Source organism: Buteo buteo, chromosome Z (genome assembly GCF_964188355.1).
Source record: "Buteo buteo chromosome Z, bButBut1.hap1.1, whole genome shotgun sequence".
In the NCBI taxonomy this organism is placed as follows: domain Eukaryota; kingdom Metazoa; phylum Chordata; class Aves; order Accipitriformes; family Accipitridae; genus Buteo; species Buteo buteo.
This window is the reverse complement of record NC_134204.1, coordinates 70,712,922-70,729,949: the sequence shown is the minus strand read 5'-3', so window position 1 is coordinate 70,729,949 and position 17,028 is coordinate 70,712,922. Positions and strand designations below refer to the sequence as shown.

Here is a 17,028-nt window from a genome sequence, read left to right as displayed (position 1 = left end):
TGCTTCCTAAATGACATTAAAAAAGCCTTCCATACTGACGAAAGGTGCAGGATTGAGGAAGCTTTTTCCACTCCCTTGTGCAGAAGCCATCCTGCAGGTACTCCTACTCTTCTCAGCAATACTAAACCCTGCTGTAGGCCACCTACCGCTTTGCAAAAATTGGGCCACCCACATCCTATTGCATCCCAGCACTGTGACAGAACAGCCCTCCAAATGCTGTGCTGCCACTGTGCCCTTAACTCTGATCTGAAGAGATGCCTGTGAAGGAGGTGAAGAGTGTTTCATCCTTCCTGGATACAAAGGCTTCAGTTACTATCCGCTACAAGCATAGTGCTATTTTTGCTTTGTGAGCAGTCTCTGGACACAGAGATGCTGTGACCATCCATGAGTCTCAAAAAATAGGGAATGCAATGGCAACTGGTTTGGTTTAGCCAGTGGATTCCAATTCAGACCAACCCTGGCTACCATTTGGAAAGCAGGCTACAGAAAATACAGGAGGCAAGTTCCCTTCATTCTCTTGCAGTTTGCTAACAGATTTTAAGGGATGGTGGAAAAGTCAGATGCATAATTCTGATTATGTTTTCTCCTCCCTTAATTTTTATCTCCTTCCCCTTCTTGAGTGGTGCACACACAAACTGTGCTTGCTCTTTACGCTCTTACTTCCCCTCAAACCGTTTTCCCTGGAGTCACGGATTCAGATTTTCAGTCACACACCACAGTGCTGAGCTTTCTGGCAAGCTTCTACCCATAAAATGGCTCTTGTTACCACATGCCAGATGTTTTATTCTACGTATACAACCTTACACTGGTAGATTTCATAAGATATAATTCCAGTGGCAATTATAAAGCACCCAGACTCCCCTGGTCTTATGATAATTACAGAATAGGTGAGATCCAGTTCTTCTATGAACTTCCTGTGTCAACCTCTCTTCCCCTGGATTTCCTGCCTTTAAAACTCTCTCCCATTCTTTGTGTTTTATGTTCCTACTATAAATGCGTTGGGGTGAGAATTGCCCCTCACAACACACTCGGCACTGTGTATAGAGCAACACCTGTAGCCTCCACTCCCTTTTGCTGAGGAAAAGGGCTGAAGCAATGCGGAGGAGAGTTGGTCAAGAATACCTGTGCCACAAAAACAGTTTCAGAGCTTTGTTTGCAAATCAGTTTCAAATTATGTGCTTGTAAGCATAACTGTAAGGAGAGCATTGGTATGTTAAGCATAATTCAGTGGTTACAGGGAAAATGGTGGCCCATATACCTCAAAGGACAGTTTTCTGCAATTCAGAAAGTTTCCTGGAGCGATCTGACACATACTGCAGATCACACAACAGCACAAATTTGAAGACAGGGTTTATCCCTCTTGACTGCAAATTCAGGACTGAGTTTGTAATTTCATCCAATCTACAAACAAGAAGAGGTATAGTCTCCTTTGCACATCACCTTGGTAACACCTTGTTTCTACAAACTAAGAATCACACAATATGTAGCAACTAAAAGGAAATACTCTTGTGACAGTACCTCCTTTATGCATTCACTTAACAGTCTGAAAATTCTTAAAGCATACAAACACTTTTAGAAACAGCAAAAAATCTCGGTAATAAAAAAAGTAGTTATACAGACCTTGCCATAAGGGGTATCAACATATTTTTCTGTTCTTCCTTCTAAGATATCCGGATCATCCAGGCCAGTTCCACCAATAATTCCGATCTTACACAGAAAAATACGTATTAGTCTTCTTGAAATTACACTCCATTTAACAGCACATCTGAAAAACTAACTAGGCAGCTACAAGATGTATCTTCTGCTTGAGATGGGGCTAGACTACAAATCAATGAAACATAATATGCCCAGCAGTTTTCCAGAAAGGAAATTTCAAATGACTGATTTTAAACAACTGTATTTCACTTGCAAATTTCTTACATTATGATTCTCCTCTTTAAAGATACCAAATTTAAAAAGCTATGGAAAATGCACAAGATGTGCCAATTCATCATTTATTCCTGTTTTGGGTTTGGGTGGCGAGGTTTTGGCGGCAGGGGAGGGGCTGCAGGGGTGGCTCCTGTGAGAAGCTGCCAGAAGCTTCCCCAGCTCCAAGTTGGATCAGCCTCTGGCCCAGGCTGAGCCCATCAGTGATGGTGGTCGTGCCTCTGGGAGAACAGTTTTGAGAAGGGGAACCTGCAGTGAGTAGGGGGATTGGAATGTGAGAGGAACCCCTGTGCAGACACCAAAGTCAGTTCGGAAGGAGGGGAGGAGGTGCACCGGAGGAGATTGATGCCCCTGTAGCCCGTGGTGAGACGGCAGGCTGTCCCCCCCCAGCCTGTGGGGGGAGTGGGGGAGCAGATGCCCACCTGCAGCCCAGTGAGGACCCCACGCCAGAGCAGGTGGGTGCCCCCAGAGATGGTTGTGACTCCATGGGAAGGCCCACGCTGGAGCAGTCTGTGACTGAAGGACTGCAGCCTGTGGAAAGGAGTCGCACTGGAGCAGTTCGTGGAGAACTGTCTCCTGTGGGAGGGACCTCACGCTGGAGCAGGGGAAGAGTGATGAGTCCTCCCCCTGAGGAGAAAGGAGCAGCAGAGACAACGTGTGATGAACTGACCCCAAACCCCATTCCCCGTCCTCCTGTGCTGCTGGGGGGGAGGAGGTGGAGAAAATCAGGAGTGGAGTTGAGCCAGGAAGGAGGGAGACATGGGGGGAATTAAAATTTGGTTTTACTTCTCATTATCCTTGTTTTGATTTCATTGGTAGTAAATTAAATTGATTTTGTTTCTTCCCCAAGTTGAGCCTGTCTTTTGCCTGTGACCATAAGTGGTGAATAATCCCTCCCTGTCCTTGTCTCAGCCCATGAGCTTTTCTTTATATTTTCTCCTCCTCATCCCACCAGGGCCGGGGGGGGGGGGAAGAGTGAGCAAGCAGCTTCAGGGTGCTTTGTTGCCAGCTGGGCTTAAACCACAATAATTCCCAATATAAAAATGCAGGTTGTTATTTAGGAATGCCTCTAATGAGTGAGAAATACCTGTATAAAGCATATTATAGCAAAGGCTTCTTGTTCACATGAGGAAAATCAGTCCTATACACAACCACCATACTGAATACCAGGCATTCCTATATAGTAGTATACATACAAAATGATGAAAACCTTTTTTCAAAATAATTTTTGTTGACTTGCCAAGATCTAAGAACTTCCCCATTTCTCTAAGTAGTCTGCACAGCTTCTGAAAAGGGGGACAGCTCAACAGCATCTTCACAAGTGAAATAAAAAGAATCTGCTGACAATTTCACCTGCTGTGAGTACTGCTGGGTTTCTTCACATACTTACAGTTAGGTCATCTGGTACCTAAGAAGGTGTAAGTGCTCATTCAACTTTGCCTGCAGCTGGGTCACTAATTGTTTCCTGTGTAGATGTACTGGTGTCAGGTTTTATTCAACTCACAACCTTTCCCCAAGTAGAAACTTAACAGACTCTTGCTCCTCTTACTTTTTTAATGAAGTAATTTCAAGTATTTTCTTGCCAAATTTTTATGATATTGACCAACAGTTGCAAAGCATAAAGCAAAAGGGAAAAGAGACGGCAAAGCAAAGGGCCACTTAAATAAAATCTATTTTATTTCCTTAGGAGATCAGGTTAAAAGTTCCATGTTGTGTTTTGATACAACTTGTAGTGAAGAAGCATGAAGTGACTCACAATTACCACCTATCTGTCATGCTTTAGTAATTACTGATGTCTTGGTTTTGCTCATTGGTCATCTGGTCTAGTTCTTTTGTAAAAAAGGGGAAAGGAAAAAAAGGTAATTTGAAACATATATTCTCACTGAGACTAAATTCACCTGTGATTTCATACTCCACCTAAAGAAAAATGCATCTGAATTTTCTTGTATCTTGTTTTTGTCTTTCTAGGGATAATTCCATTTTCGATCAAGTTGAGTTTTCTCTTGAGTTCAGAACACTTCTAGCTCTTTGGATGGAATGGGTACTGTCAGGCCCTTCATAACCTCAGGCTTAGTAATTATATTTAAAAATAATGTCACCTCTTATCACACATGGAGAAAATGCTACTGCTTTTTTTTTTCCTCCAATGCGACCAGTTGTTGCAAAGTTTGTCTCACTTTTAAGCTGAAGAGTTCATATCGTGGCTTATGATTGCTCACCATGGAAAAAAAAAATTTTAGAACCATTCTGGTGTGAGTTACTACTGCACGGTTCCAGCACTATTTATTAAAGACAGGAAATTTCTCAAATAAAACCTCCAGACTTCGATGTACAACACCCCCCTTCCACAACACACACCCAACTGTCTCTTATTCTAGCTTTTTCTTAACTTTCACATTCATAGAGACCTCATTTGTTCAACCACTGTATTAGCTGGCTCATCAAGCCTTTTGTTTCAACAAGCAGAGGCTCTGTGGTCTTGGTTACACATCAAATACTTCTCTGAGAAAGCTTTCCACACCAGATGGTGTAAAAAGCTGATAAGCTGAAGTAGTTTTAAACAAATCTCCTGCTTCCTTTTGCTACCCCTCTGTGGAGCACGATGAGTAGTGCAAAGGAAAATGCACAAACTCCAACCCTGAATATATTATAGTCAAAGCATTAGGGAAAACCTAGATCGCTGTTTCCGGTAGTATTGATGGGTCTGTTCCCATGTTACTCATGTTGCTTATTTATCACAAACGTTCAGATTGTTAGATTGCTCATGAAAATCCTGAGAACTATACAGACTTCAGGATGAATAATTTTTTGCCTTAAGAACCATGTAAGGAGTGTGCAACAGGAGCAATCATAAAACTCAAAATGAACAGAAGACCACCTTTAACACTGTTCATGCATGCATTCAGTCAATACGGAAGATTACTACATTGACAGAAGCCAGGATCAAAATGCTGCCTTTTGTTTTTAATCTAGAAAAAAAATGGTTCTTTCAATAACTTAACTAGTTTTAGTTTGGTATAATGCTTGTTTTATTAGTGTCTTATGACTTAAGATTGAGACTATTCAAAAGGGAATGCTCATCTGCCTGAATTTTTATGTCTGGCAGAGCAAAACTTGTCAGGACTGAGGAAAACAGTGCAAAGCCGGAGATAGCAGCTACACGACATGAAAGTTATTTTGGAACTGCAATGCTTTAAGCTCCTTATGAACACACAGATCCAGCGCTGTAACACACAGTTCCTGTACCAGAAAGCAGTACACCTGATCTGCGGCAGCGCAGAGCTCGGTCTGTTCACAGCAGCATAGGCCTGGTGAGGTTGCTTTCAGATTTGCTCTTGGGCTCCTTACTCCTGTTGCTGCAGTGGCAGCAATACGTGCTTGTGGTGCAACATTCAGTTCCAGAGCAGGGTTTTACACCACCGGCCATGCTGTCAGAAATGGCAGCAGTGCAATGAGCTGGCAAATTATTCACAGCTCCCAGGGTGGAGAACCCCCAGCACAGAAAAAAGCTAGACTACTGTGAATTTGCTTTTGCATTCTGTCCTGGTTTGGGCTGGAATAAAGCAAATTCTCTTCTTAGTAGCTGGTATAGTACTGACCCAAATGAGCCAAAGGCCTGTTCCATATCATATTATGTTATGCCCAGTATACAAACTGGGGGGAGTTTGCCAGGGGGCAGCACAGTTCAGGGACTGGCTGGGCATTGGTCAGCAGGTGGTGAGCAATTGTATTGTGCATCACTTGCTTTGTATATTCTATTATTATTTTCCCTTCCTTTTCTGTCCTACTGAACTGTCTATCTCAAGCCATGAGTTTTACTTCCCCCCCCCCCCCCCCCAAATTCTCTCCCCCATCCCACAGGGGAGTGGGCAGGGAGTAAGTGAGCAGCTGCATGGTGCTTAGTTGCTGGCTGGGGTTAAACCATGACACCTTCTTCCTGCCTGCAGGACACCTCGGCAGCAGTTTGGCCCACCTTCCAGCCACCTTAGGCAACACCAGCTAGAGAAATGCTGGGCTCACTGTAATTTACAGGAGAGCTACTACAGTAGAAGGAAAGTTAGCTCAGCAGAGATTTTTTGAAGCAGCTACTTCTCCAACCATGTAATGCCAACTTGAAACTGGCAGCTCCAACCCTAAAATTAATTTTCCCTCTCTGCAAGAGAATTATTTTTCATCCAATTTACATAAGCGCCAGGAGTATCAGCTGCATCTGGGGGCTGGAGACTCCAAAATCTGGTTCTATATTAAATTCTGCTTTACAGACCTTCTAGTGAATTATCAGAAGGAACGCAGCTGCTGTAGGCAAAGTGGGGAAGATACTCTGCCAAGGGACCTGAGGCCTACTTCCACCTAGCAGCCCAGGCACTGAAGGCAAGGAATGGCAGAGAAGACTTGACTCAGGTAAGAAAGTCTCAACCTTCCTGAAAAGGCAGTGACAGTCACATCTAGCAGTGACCTCAAGAATGAGAAGATGCAAGACTGTATGCTCAGTTCCAGACTTTGCATCCTACAAAGGGACATAACCTGTAAAAATTAACGGAGGCTGTAGCTGAGGTTATCTGGAATTAAATCTCAAGTAAAATGGCATTGCAGTGGAATGAAACATGGACTAAACCATAGTAAAATACTTGATCTCAAACACTGGCATGAAGAGCAACAAGAGTGAAACTTAACAAAAAGTTATCACAACCAATAACTACAAAATCAAAAGCCTTTCTCTGTGGGAGTCCAAATGATGATCACACTTAAGTGTATGCCTTTCTTCACCTGCTGTTTGGTGAAATCCCTCAAATGGGTTCAAGCACAAGACACAGAAGTATCAGTGCAGTAGCAGTCTACGCTTGTCCATGTGAGGGTCTTAAAACACTAGTTCATGTTAAGAGCTAAGAGTCTTTGTGACAGCTAACAACTAATGAACACATCTGTATTCCTCCTCTCTTCTGTTTCAGGGATAATGAGAAGGGGAACAGGATGGCATTAAAAAGGAGATAAACAGCAAGCTGTATACAATTAACAGTTAGTTAAGAGAATAAACCTGCTGTCTCTGTAAAATAAAGACAGCTTATAAGCAATTTCTACACACCAAACCAACCGGGAGTGTCACACCACCTCAGAAAGCTAATTCACGTTTTGGTCAGAACGCAAACCCAGAGTATCAGCCTAACTGGCTTGCTCACGTCCGACGCAGGCCGCCACGTTTTGCAGCCATTTTTTGAACACGCGGGACGGACGAGTCTTAAGCTAAACTTTTGCACCGGCTCGCTTCTGCTGCAGCTTCGGGATTTGTGCCCCCTGCGAGAGTTACGAACCCGCCCCGCTTCTTCTCACTGAGAAACCCGACACCCGCAGCCGGGTCGCAAAGCCCCGAGAAGCAGAGGCCTCCGGCTCTCCTGTGAAAAAAACCCGGTCCGTCTCTTCCGGGACGGCCGCGGGAGAGCCAGCGGGGACGGCCCGGGCCGCCCGCCGGGACACGGCCGGGAGCGGCGGGCAGGGCTAGCGGCGGGCAGGGCCGCCGCCTGAGGCAGCGCCGCGCCGCCTGAGGCGCGGGGGCTGCCCGTCCCGCGGCGGAGAGGCCCCAACCGGGCGAGGCGGCGGCCTGGGGAGGAGGCGGGGGACGCGGGACGCCCGGCCCGGCGCCCGCCCGCCCCGGCGGCTCCTCTCCAGCCCGCCACCGCTGAGGGCCGCCGTCCTCTCGGGCCCGCTCCCAGCGGGCGGGGCGGGGCGGGGCGGGGCGGAGGCGGGCAGGGAGCAGGGAAGGACACTGCGGGCCGGGGGCTGCGCCTCCGCCCACGCGCTCGGCAGCGCCAGCAGGGCAGCGGCGCGGCCCGCGGCCTCCCGCTCCGCACGCCCGCTGCGACAGCAGCGCCCCGGGGGGGCGACAGGCGGGGAGGGGTTGAGGGGGGCAGTGGGTGGCAGCGGGCGCCGCCGCCGCCTCCTCCTCCTTCCCAAACCATGGCGGCGGGGAGCCACTCTTACCTTAACGGCCGCGGCGGCGGCCATGTTGGCGGGAAGGGCGGGAAGCGTGGGGCGGTGCCGCTGGCACCCGGCCAGCCCGCCAGCGCCGCGCGCCACGTGTGGCCCGGCCCGGCCCCGCCCCCGCGGGGCCGACCCCGCTCCCCGGCGCGGGGGGCGGGAGGCGGGAGGCCGGCGGGCGGGCAGGCGGGCAGGCAGGAGGGCCGGCCGGGTGCCGCCGCCGCTGCTATGCGCTCTTCGCTAGGTGGCAGCGCCCGCCCGCGCTGAGGGCAGGCCGCACCGGCGACCTCTCCCCTCCCTCCCCTCCCCTGGCAGCTCCGGCCCCAGGAGGCGCCGGGGAGGCCCGGCAGCTCCGCGGCGCGGCAGGTCCGTGCCTGCGGCCCGAGCGGGAGAGGCCGGGGCGCCCGGGGACTCCGCTCCCCGCGCCTGAGGGACCGGTCTCCGGCTGCGAGCCCGACGCTAGCGGTTTCGCCTGATGCTAGTCAGACAGCTGGAATTCTTCAGGAAGCGAGTAGGAGCGCACGATGCAGAACAGCTCCTTGGAGTAAAATCTGGTTTATCGTGGTTTTGTGTCACAGCATACGACATAACTGCTTCCCCCCCCCCCCCCCCCCCCGGATATCTCCTCTCTGCAAGTGGATATTGCCATCCCATTATTTCTGTTAACATGCTGTTCCTGTACTTCACCAGTGGCCTTATCGGAACATCTCCAGCGTGCTTTTGAAACATCGCTATCGTCTGGTCCGTAAGGCCTGAAATGTCGCTACGTCCTTGAAATGTATCCTCAGTGAAGGTTTTCATGCTTTTTTAAAAGCTTTCATCTCGGAAGTACTTTTATTAAGTCAACGAGAATGCTGCTGTGTTTAAATATCTCTTGAAATCGCAGCCAGGGCACCCATCCTGCTTTCTTTTTAATACTTCTGATCTGCACATCTACATGCGACCCTCTGGGAGTCTTCATTGACTGTGTGTAAAGGGAGCAATGCTGCAGCAGGTGGTATGTAACTGCTCTTCCCAGTTATGCTGCAGTTTTAGAAAACAGTATTCCACAAATGTCGTGGATAGATAGAAATAATTTATCTACTTAAATGTGTAAGCACATGCTGAAAATGCTAAGCATCGGCTCGGTCTCTGAAAACTGACTTTCAGATGGTCCACATTTCAGCTGGACTGCCTACCGTATTCTTGGAAACACTGTGGTTTATTTGACTTCCCCCGAAAATTCCTCAATTTGTGAACAGAGGGTGGAACTGAGCAGCACTGCAAAATCCCGGGAGCGCCCTAGAAAACAGTGGCATGAAGCAAAAAGTGCTGATTACTCCTGGATTGCCAGAAACGGCAAAATGAGGCCAAAATTCCAGCTCTAACCTATGTGAAAATTCCTAGTTATAAATTAGGTATTTGTAACTTAAGTGGAAGAGGTTTGTTTTCGCTTAAAACCCAATTCATTTAGAGGTTTAATATGGTTTAAATTAAGGGTGGTCTTTTCAAGGCCCAAAAATGATTCTGAGAACAAACTGGAGCATGTGTTGAAAAAAAAAAAGGAATTTTATTTTCTCTCTGAAGTACATGTATATAGAAACTATGTATATTTAGCTCTTCAGGCTAAATATAGCTTCAAGTGATATGAAAATATAAACACTGTAGCATTATATATTACTAACTACAGTTGTCCTGTTTGTGGTATTTTTCTTGTTGCCACAAGTCCATACATTTAAGCAGAACATTCATTTTACTGTAACACGATCTTACATTTTGAGAAACTTCAATAGTTTTGATATATTTATGTATTATATTACTATAGATAGATATAAATATCAAATATAGAGCTTTCAGAAATAGCCAGTATCTTGTTAATTGGAAGTATTTATTTTTTGAAAGTATTTGTCATAGATTTTCTTTAAAGCAACTTTATCTATCAGAGAGACCTCAGCCATCCAGACGTTCCATTCTCAAGTGCCACTCATTGCTACCTGTGTATTAAAAAATGTCACACATCTGCTAGTAAATGCAGACTCAGATTCATCACTGAATATATGTCCTACATTTTATCACGGCTGAGAAACCTGCTGAGATCTGTGAGGCAGTTCATTGTATACCAGAGAAAAGATATTCCTGATAACTTAAGGCAGTAGCAGCTGAACTTTTATTCCAGCTGGAATTTGCTCTCTGTGCAGCTTTAAACTTTATCCTCTTGTCTTCAGTGTATGTTAGACATTTTCCTACACCGCTGGGATTTTTGTCACAGGGGCTGAAGACTTCTTACTGCAGTTCAAAATGTGAGACTATACTGATGAGAAATGACTTCAGAAAATCATAGTTTAACAAAGGGAGAAAGAAGTACACACACTTCTTCAGTCTGGTGCAGTATAGCCATAATACCATAATAAAGACTGAAATTTACCCTATTTTTCTCATTCTAGGTTGGCCTTTCTATTGAAGGTACATGTTGTACTTTCAGTGCACAGAATCTTTTAGTGAATAATTTTTGGCAATTACTTCTGTTTAATTCTACTACAGTTTTCCTCCACTGAACTGCTTATAAAAAGCTGTGTCAGTTGTGTTGCAGTATTCATCTTTTACTAGAACTATGTGCAATCTTTTTGCTTTTCTGGTTCTGTTTTTTGCTTCTTTTTGAATATGAGAACTCACTTTGTTTAAATAGTGTGAAAATATTCACTATTTGAACTCTTGGGGACCATAACTTAAAAGAGTCCTTTCTTAGTCCCATTTAAAACTTGTGGTAGCTGTTCCTGCACAGACTGTTCTGTGGGAGTTTGATATTGTAGCTGTCCAGAGAGGTACCACCTTTCCAACTTCATGCTTATGGACTCTGTAACTATAGTATTTCATAGGAGTATTAGTCTATATAAAGGTATATATATATCTCCAGGGTAAATCTGAACACAGAACAGCAAGCAGAAAAGCCTGCTTATGATGAATTGTTAATGACATAAGTACTTCAAGAAATGTTGAGCTGGAAGCTCAAAAGAAGCTTCGTTAGATGGGGATTCCGAAGATGTCTAGTCTGAGCCACTGTTTTTGCACATTCTAGACAGTGGGTGGACAGCTTGTACTCAGAAAAAGGAGCTGAAAAACTGGATTCTTGCAGACAAACTAAGTACCTTTTCAAGTTTAATACCATGCTAATTTCAATTTAGCCATTAAATAGTAAGGAAAACCTGTATCAATATGAAATTTTGCACTCCTTCAAGTGAGCTCACTGTATATCAACGGCTAGTGAAATCCCATTACTTACACCAGCTTATAACTTAGGTCGAGCCGTACATGCCTTTAAGCCTTCAAAATGATTTAACTGTTAAATAACAGGTAAGAAATAGTGCTTTGTGAAATATTTTTAAATGCTTTCATTTCTGTAGACAATATGCTTTTGGTAACTCAGTTTTTAATAGCTTCAAGTGAAAGTCCTGCTATAGGACTGAGAGATAGGGTCCACTTCAGTGACTGTTCATTAGTAAACTATAATCTAGAAATTCTTAATGCAGTATTTATCATAGTGAGTAGTCAGCTTTCTACAGCAGCCATTTGAAATTGGAAGCAGATAATCAAACACCACCCCACCAAAAGCACCACCATAATTTTCAGGAAAACATCGTGAACATGGATGTTTAGGATGAACACATACCATTAAAAAGACACTGGTTACAGCATTACTAGAGAAGTTGCAATTTCAGTTCACAATTCATTTATGGTGTTGCAGAAAACCTTGAAATAAAATGATAGCTTTGTGTTTTCCCAGAGGGTGCGCTTGGTACTTCGTATTTTAAATGATGAAATGTAAATCCATTTATCTGAATAAAAATGAGTTATTTAGTGGAGTTTCATTTCCCTTTTTCAAAAATAAATGCGCAGTGACTTGGAGTCTCTGCTTTAATGTCTCAGTATTTCAGGTGGCTGTGCCTCATGGACAGTGTTTCCTTGGATTAAGTTAAAATAATGTGTTGAGAACTAAGTGTCATTTACAACTTACACCACTCAAAAAATACAAAAGTACCTTTAGATGAAAATAAGCGATTTATACACAAGGTTAAGGCCCTTCAAATGTAAAGTGTCATTTTTTATGCCTCAAGAGAATTGTGGTGAAAGTCCACATGTTGTCAATACCTGAAAACCCTGTCCTTAGAAGTACTGATGGGAAGATCTGACAATTTAAGGTCCCTGCAACTACCTAGCAGTTTTGGCCATATGCCTGACGGAGTTGTGAAATCTTGGCCAAATGAACAGAAACATTCTTGTTTGTGTAAAAAGCACTTTAATGACACAAGTAGTATATTATTTAGTTAAATATAGAAAATAGTCTATGTGTAAGAAGATAATTCTTCACAGTGCAAACAAGGTTGGAAGAAGAGGCTGTAGTGTTGTGGGCAGATAATTAGGAGATAGTGACCCTTGAGTTTTACTCCCTTTTCTGACATCAAATACTTTTGTGCATTTATGTAATTTAAACTCTGTCCCTCCTGTAAAGTCATAATCTTGATTATAATCAACCTTAACTATGTTGAAGGGGAGTTCATATTAGCTGGAGTGTATTTGTGAAAATGCTTTGAAGATGAAAAGCACTGTATCAAGGTAAAAGGTCCTATTTTTTTTTACAAAAGTTGCTGTAAAGAAATAACTACTGCATACACATAGCTGAGCTTTGAATTGCTTTTGCTAACAGTACTTCAAAGAAACAACATTAGCACTGAAGAGAGGGGAAAATAAATTCTCAGTGAAGTTTTCTTTCTGCATTCCTTCATGCAGATTCCAGTGTTGAGAGTTCCCATTATTGTACTTCTTGTAGACTTTGTTGTTTCTGTCCTACAAATTAACAAAATCTATTTCAATAGTGATGGAATATTGCACACACATTAAAAGAAGAGCATCCCCTGTGTCCTTATGTATCAGCCAAGACCCTACTCAAAGAGGAAGCCCATTTTTACCATATGCTCTTACTATGAAACTGGCTTTTTCTTGGACAATCCATGTAAACTTTACATTTTCTCCTGTATACTGGAAACAATTTGTTGGACCTTGTCCCCAAAGTAATAATTAAAGGTTTCAACTGACTTCAAAGAAAAATTAATTACTGTGGGTAGGGCAAATAATTTTTAAGCATAAATAAAGGCTACTGTACGGAAGCATCCAAGCATCATGTTCAGGAATATGTGAAAACGTCAAGTTTCCAGCTGTTTATTATGATCCACTACCTAGAGTTCAGTGTTTCTACAGCTCTCCTGTGGATCAGAAAGGTGTGTGAACTCTCAAAAGCATGCCAACAAAAGTCTAGCTGAGGAAGTTCAAGCAACCTTTATCAACAGCTGAAGTGAAGATGGCTGTCTTCACATTGACTCTGCTATGGGACTGTAATACTTTACATTCGTCCATCCATTTGCAAAATGAACAGTTGGCTTTTTCCTTAGTTGCAACAAGTGGAAGTATCTTCAAGGGACCATTTTAGCAACACAGAAGCACCAGAAAACGCCTTCCCTAGCATGTTTTTTCTCAAGGAGAAACCATGGAGAAGCTGACCTCACCAGCTTCAAAGCTGTGGTGTGCTCCTTGAGCACTAAATAACCTTAATGAAGTAAAGACTGCACAGTCCACAGAGCAAGCAACTGCCCGTTGCAGGTGAAAGGAGAATTTTTCAGCTTACAGGTAATTTACTGATGTAGTATTTTGGAAAGCTTCCATGCAAAAAAACACAACACTGTATGAGATCATGTATATAAAATCTACTACAAGATAAGATAATCGGGTCCAGAACCTTGACATTTGATGTTACTGACACAAGTTACTTCAGAAAATAAAATCCATGCTGCAATTAGGCAGGAATTTCTTCCCGGTTGTAGCGTACGGCCCCAAAGTCCCATTATCTTCAATGATGCCACAGAGAAAAGGGAACCCCAGATCATGTAGGAAATGATTACAGAAAATGAGTATTATTTTGACGATTAGCTGCACTGGTGTGCTGGAATTAAAGGTGTGCCCTTCTCCCTAATACTGCCCCCATACCAGTTAATTGGTTTTTGTGCATGAAGTACATGAGTGCATCCTTATCACCTGTGGGTAGAAGTGCTTTTAAAATTAATCTAGGTAGCTATAGTATGAGCTATAGTATGAGCTGCCTTCTCATGTGGCTCTGCTGGAACTTGCTGATCTACCACATGCTTCTACTTCCAGCAACTTTTTTAACATGTGTATCAGCCTAGCTCTACATCCATCGCACAGATAGTAAAAGGGGAAGAACGAAAAAGACTGGCATAAGTTTTCCATTGGTTTACATTGAGGTGTAGTTATTTGAACCCCAGACCTATTTCGTTTACCCATAACTCCACTTCGACTCCGTCTTGACTTCAGGTGCCTTACTTGGCTGTGCTCAGGCATTGCTTCTGCATGACTTTGATGACTAAAAGCTAGGTGCGGGAGATGGCACCCCAGGGGACTGGCCCGGGAGGCGTGCTGACTCAGGGGCGTCTGACGCAGACTGCCTGGGGAGGCAGGCGTGCAGGTACGCACTGCTGGCCTCCCGCACCCTTCAGTTGATACATGCCCATCCCACACAGCCTTGCTGCGGATGGTGAGCTGCGGGAGCGGGGCCAGATCCTCACCTCGTCTGTGCCTCTGCCTGCTCCCATTAAGTGGGCTCGCAGTCCCGTTTCTCTATGGTTAGACCCCTGGTCCGGCACTCCTTCTGTGGAGGTGAATAGGTACACGGGCATGCAGCGCTTCGTCCTGAGGTTTGCTGGTGCTTCTAGCCAACACCTGGCTACGCTGCACCAAATAAAACCCACATCACTCTTTCGTGTGAGTCCATTGCAGGTACAGCTTATGTCCTTTAGCAACGTGTTTTGGCTCTAGCAGCAGAATAGCTCCTTTTCCTTGCATGAGCCGTTTCTTTGCTAGTGTAGCCTGTTTGGCAACACTGGTTAAGCCTGGATATATATGTCATATTCTAGCTCATCATCCAGCTTTAAACAGCAACCAAAAATTAGGTCTACGCATGTTACCTGAAAAAGTTTTGTATGTCTTCTTTATATTGCCATCTACCAAAATAATAAAATAGGCTTTTTAGGAAGGTGACCACTTAAAAAAGAGTCTAATTCAGTAACTATTATAAAATTTTTGGACTGAAGCTGACTTTTAAATAAAGTTTATAGCTAATATTTTAGTTGGGCTCATCATAGGGTGACTAACACAATGTAATAAGAGGAGTAAAATAAACCCCTTAAATCAAAGGACATACTACTTTTCAGCTTAGTAAGAGGACAATGCTTTGAAAAAAGAGTTCATCTCTGCTGGTATCCATTATGTGTATGGCATTCATCTTATTGTAGTTGAGAAATGTGCAATATTTGAAAACTATTTCTCCTAACAACACCCAAACGAGATGGGAAAACTACTTACAGATGATAGGCTGAAGGCTTGATAAAGAGGTCAGGGAGTTGAAATACTGAAGACCTCAGCTGGTGCTCAGGCCTCTGTGTAGGTGATCAGTTAATGGGGAGAGGCCTGCACACCTTGTAATGAGACCAAAGTATCCCAAATGCCAAGAGAGACATCACCCAGAGCCTGCAGAGTAACTTCTATGTTGTCCTTACTACAGGTTGAGTCTTTTGTCAAACCTGAGGAGAAGGGCAGTGCAATCACAGTGAGTAGTTCTGCCATGGTCAGGTCTGCAAAGAGAAGGGAAAGAATTTCCCAAAAAGCCTTTTCTAGGAGAATTCTCTGGGTCTCAAGGGAACACAGAGGTGCATCCTCAGACATCACTGCCCAGGCATATGAGTCTCACCCAGACTCAGGCACAAAGAAAACAACTCCTTGATTGTGACAGGCCATCTCTATCAGATGCTCATGTGACAGAAGGAGTTTTCAGAAGTTGAAATTTTGTCTATGAAGAAAAGTCTATCTAATTTCCACTCTTTGCCTTTGAGCAAGATTTAGGAGATAGCTATAAGGTAATAATCACAGTTCTTGGGATCAATATCCTTTGCTGCTCTTTTTTAGCTGCTGTAGTAAGTAGAACATGATTAACAGGAGTATTGTTTTGCAGTGTGTCTCCCTTCTGAAGCTATGCCTTGCTGTAGCCACCAGTGTACCTTTGCAAGGAAAACTCTTTAGTGTAGACAAGCAGAAGTACTATTAATTGTGAAGGCAGTGCTTTGTAACTGCACAGCATGTATTGAGATGGTCTCTGCTTCAGAGAGCTTACTGTTTACACAGATCCAAACAGGCAGAGAGGACATGAGACAGAAACAGAAGCAACTGAAGCTACTTGAGCAATGAAAATACAGAAACAGGATCCAGATCTCCTGACTCCCTATCCCATACTTTTTTCACTGAGCCAGACTAAGTTTACAGCCACTGAGCTTCCTCAAGCAATGACAAGTTGTAGTGCCCCAAATCCTAGTTCTGAGCTCAGTCACAATAAGAGTTCGTCCTGCTGCTGCTGTGCACTCATTGTCCCTCCGCTCTCCTAACAGCTGAACTGTCTGCACCCCTCCCTGCTTAAGAAAAGGATTTTGCCAAAGCTTCCCCAACTTTCCTTGGGACAATGCATATGAACAGATTTAAATTTTAATGACTCCAGAGAATTCTCAAACAACTGTGGAAAGCAGAAGGAAAGCAGCAGAAGACTATTGTCTCTAATCAGCCTGAATAAAATGAAATGGGAAGAGTTTTAGGAGCCTAAAACGCCACATGGATAGAATGAACTGTTTAATAGGTTTGTGAGCCCTGTGGAATCACCACTGTGCTTCCAAAAATGTCTTTTTTTCCTGTTTTCTGATTTAATAGGAGTAGATTTATTTAAACAAGATCATCTTTTTCTAAGCAATTAATACAAATCTTTGGATGAAGAAAAGGGAAGGGTTATGCTGGGGTAATTGATTTGTCTTGTTACTATAATGCATTATCAAAATAATTTGAGTTTAACAAGCTTTAGCAAACTGTCTAAAGCTGTTAGCAGTTTAAAACCCTGCAGCCACAAAGAAGCTTCATGTGTTGATAGTCCTGCCATGAAGAAAGAGCAGAGGGCTAGAGGAAACAATGCTCTGCATGGACATACCATGGGCCCCAGTAGGAATGTTCGCAGTGGGCCTGTGATTGGGATTTCTGCAAAATTAAGAG

At 43.9% G+C, this 17,028-nt stretch overlaps 1 protein-coding gene across 1 annotated transcript in view; it reads right to left on the bottom strand.

The window, feature by feature from the left end:
* MTAP (methylthioadenosine phosphorylase) overlaps positions 1-8,022 on the bottom strand; it is a 33,577-nt gene extending 25,555 nt beyond the window's left edge. The window contains exons 1-2 of the mRNA XM_075020300.1: positions 7,903-8,022; positions 1,621-1,707 (exon numbers count right to left, since the gene is read on the bottom strand). Coding sequence (XP_074876401.1) covers positions 1,621-1,707; positions 7,903-7,926 — 111 coding nt within the window. The 5' untranslated portion in view covers positions 7,927-8,022. The remainder of the gene's footprint in view (positions 1-1,620; positions 1,708-7,902) is intronic.
* Between the last annotated feature and the right edge of the window lie 9,006 nt (positions 8,023-17,028).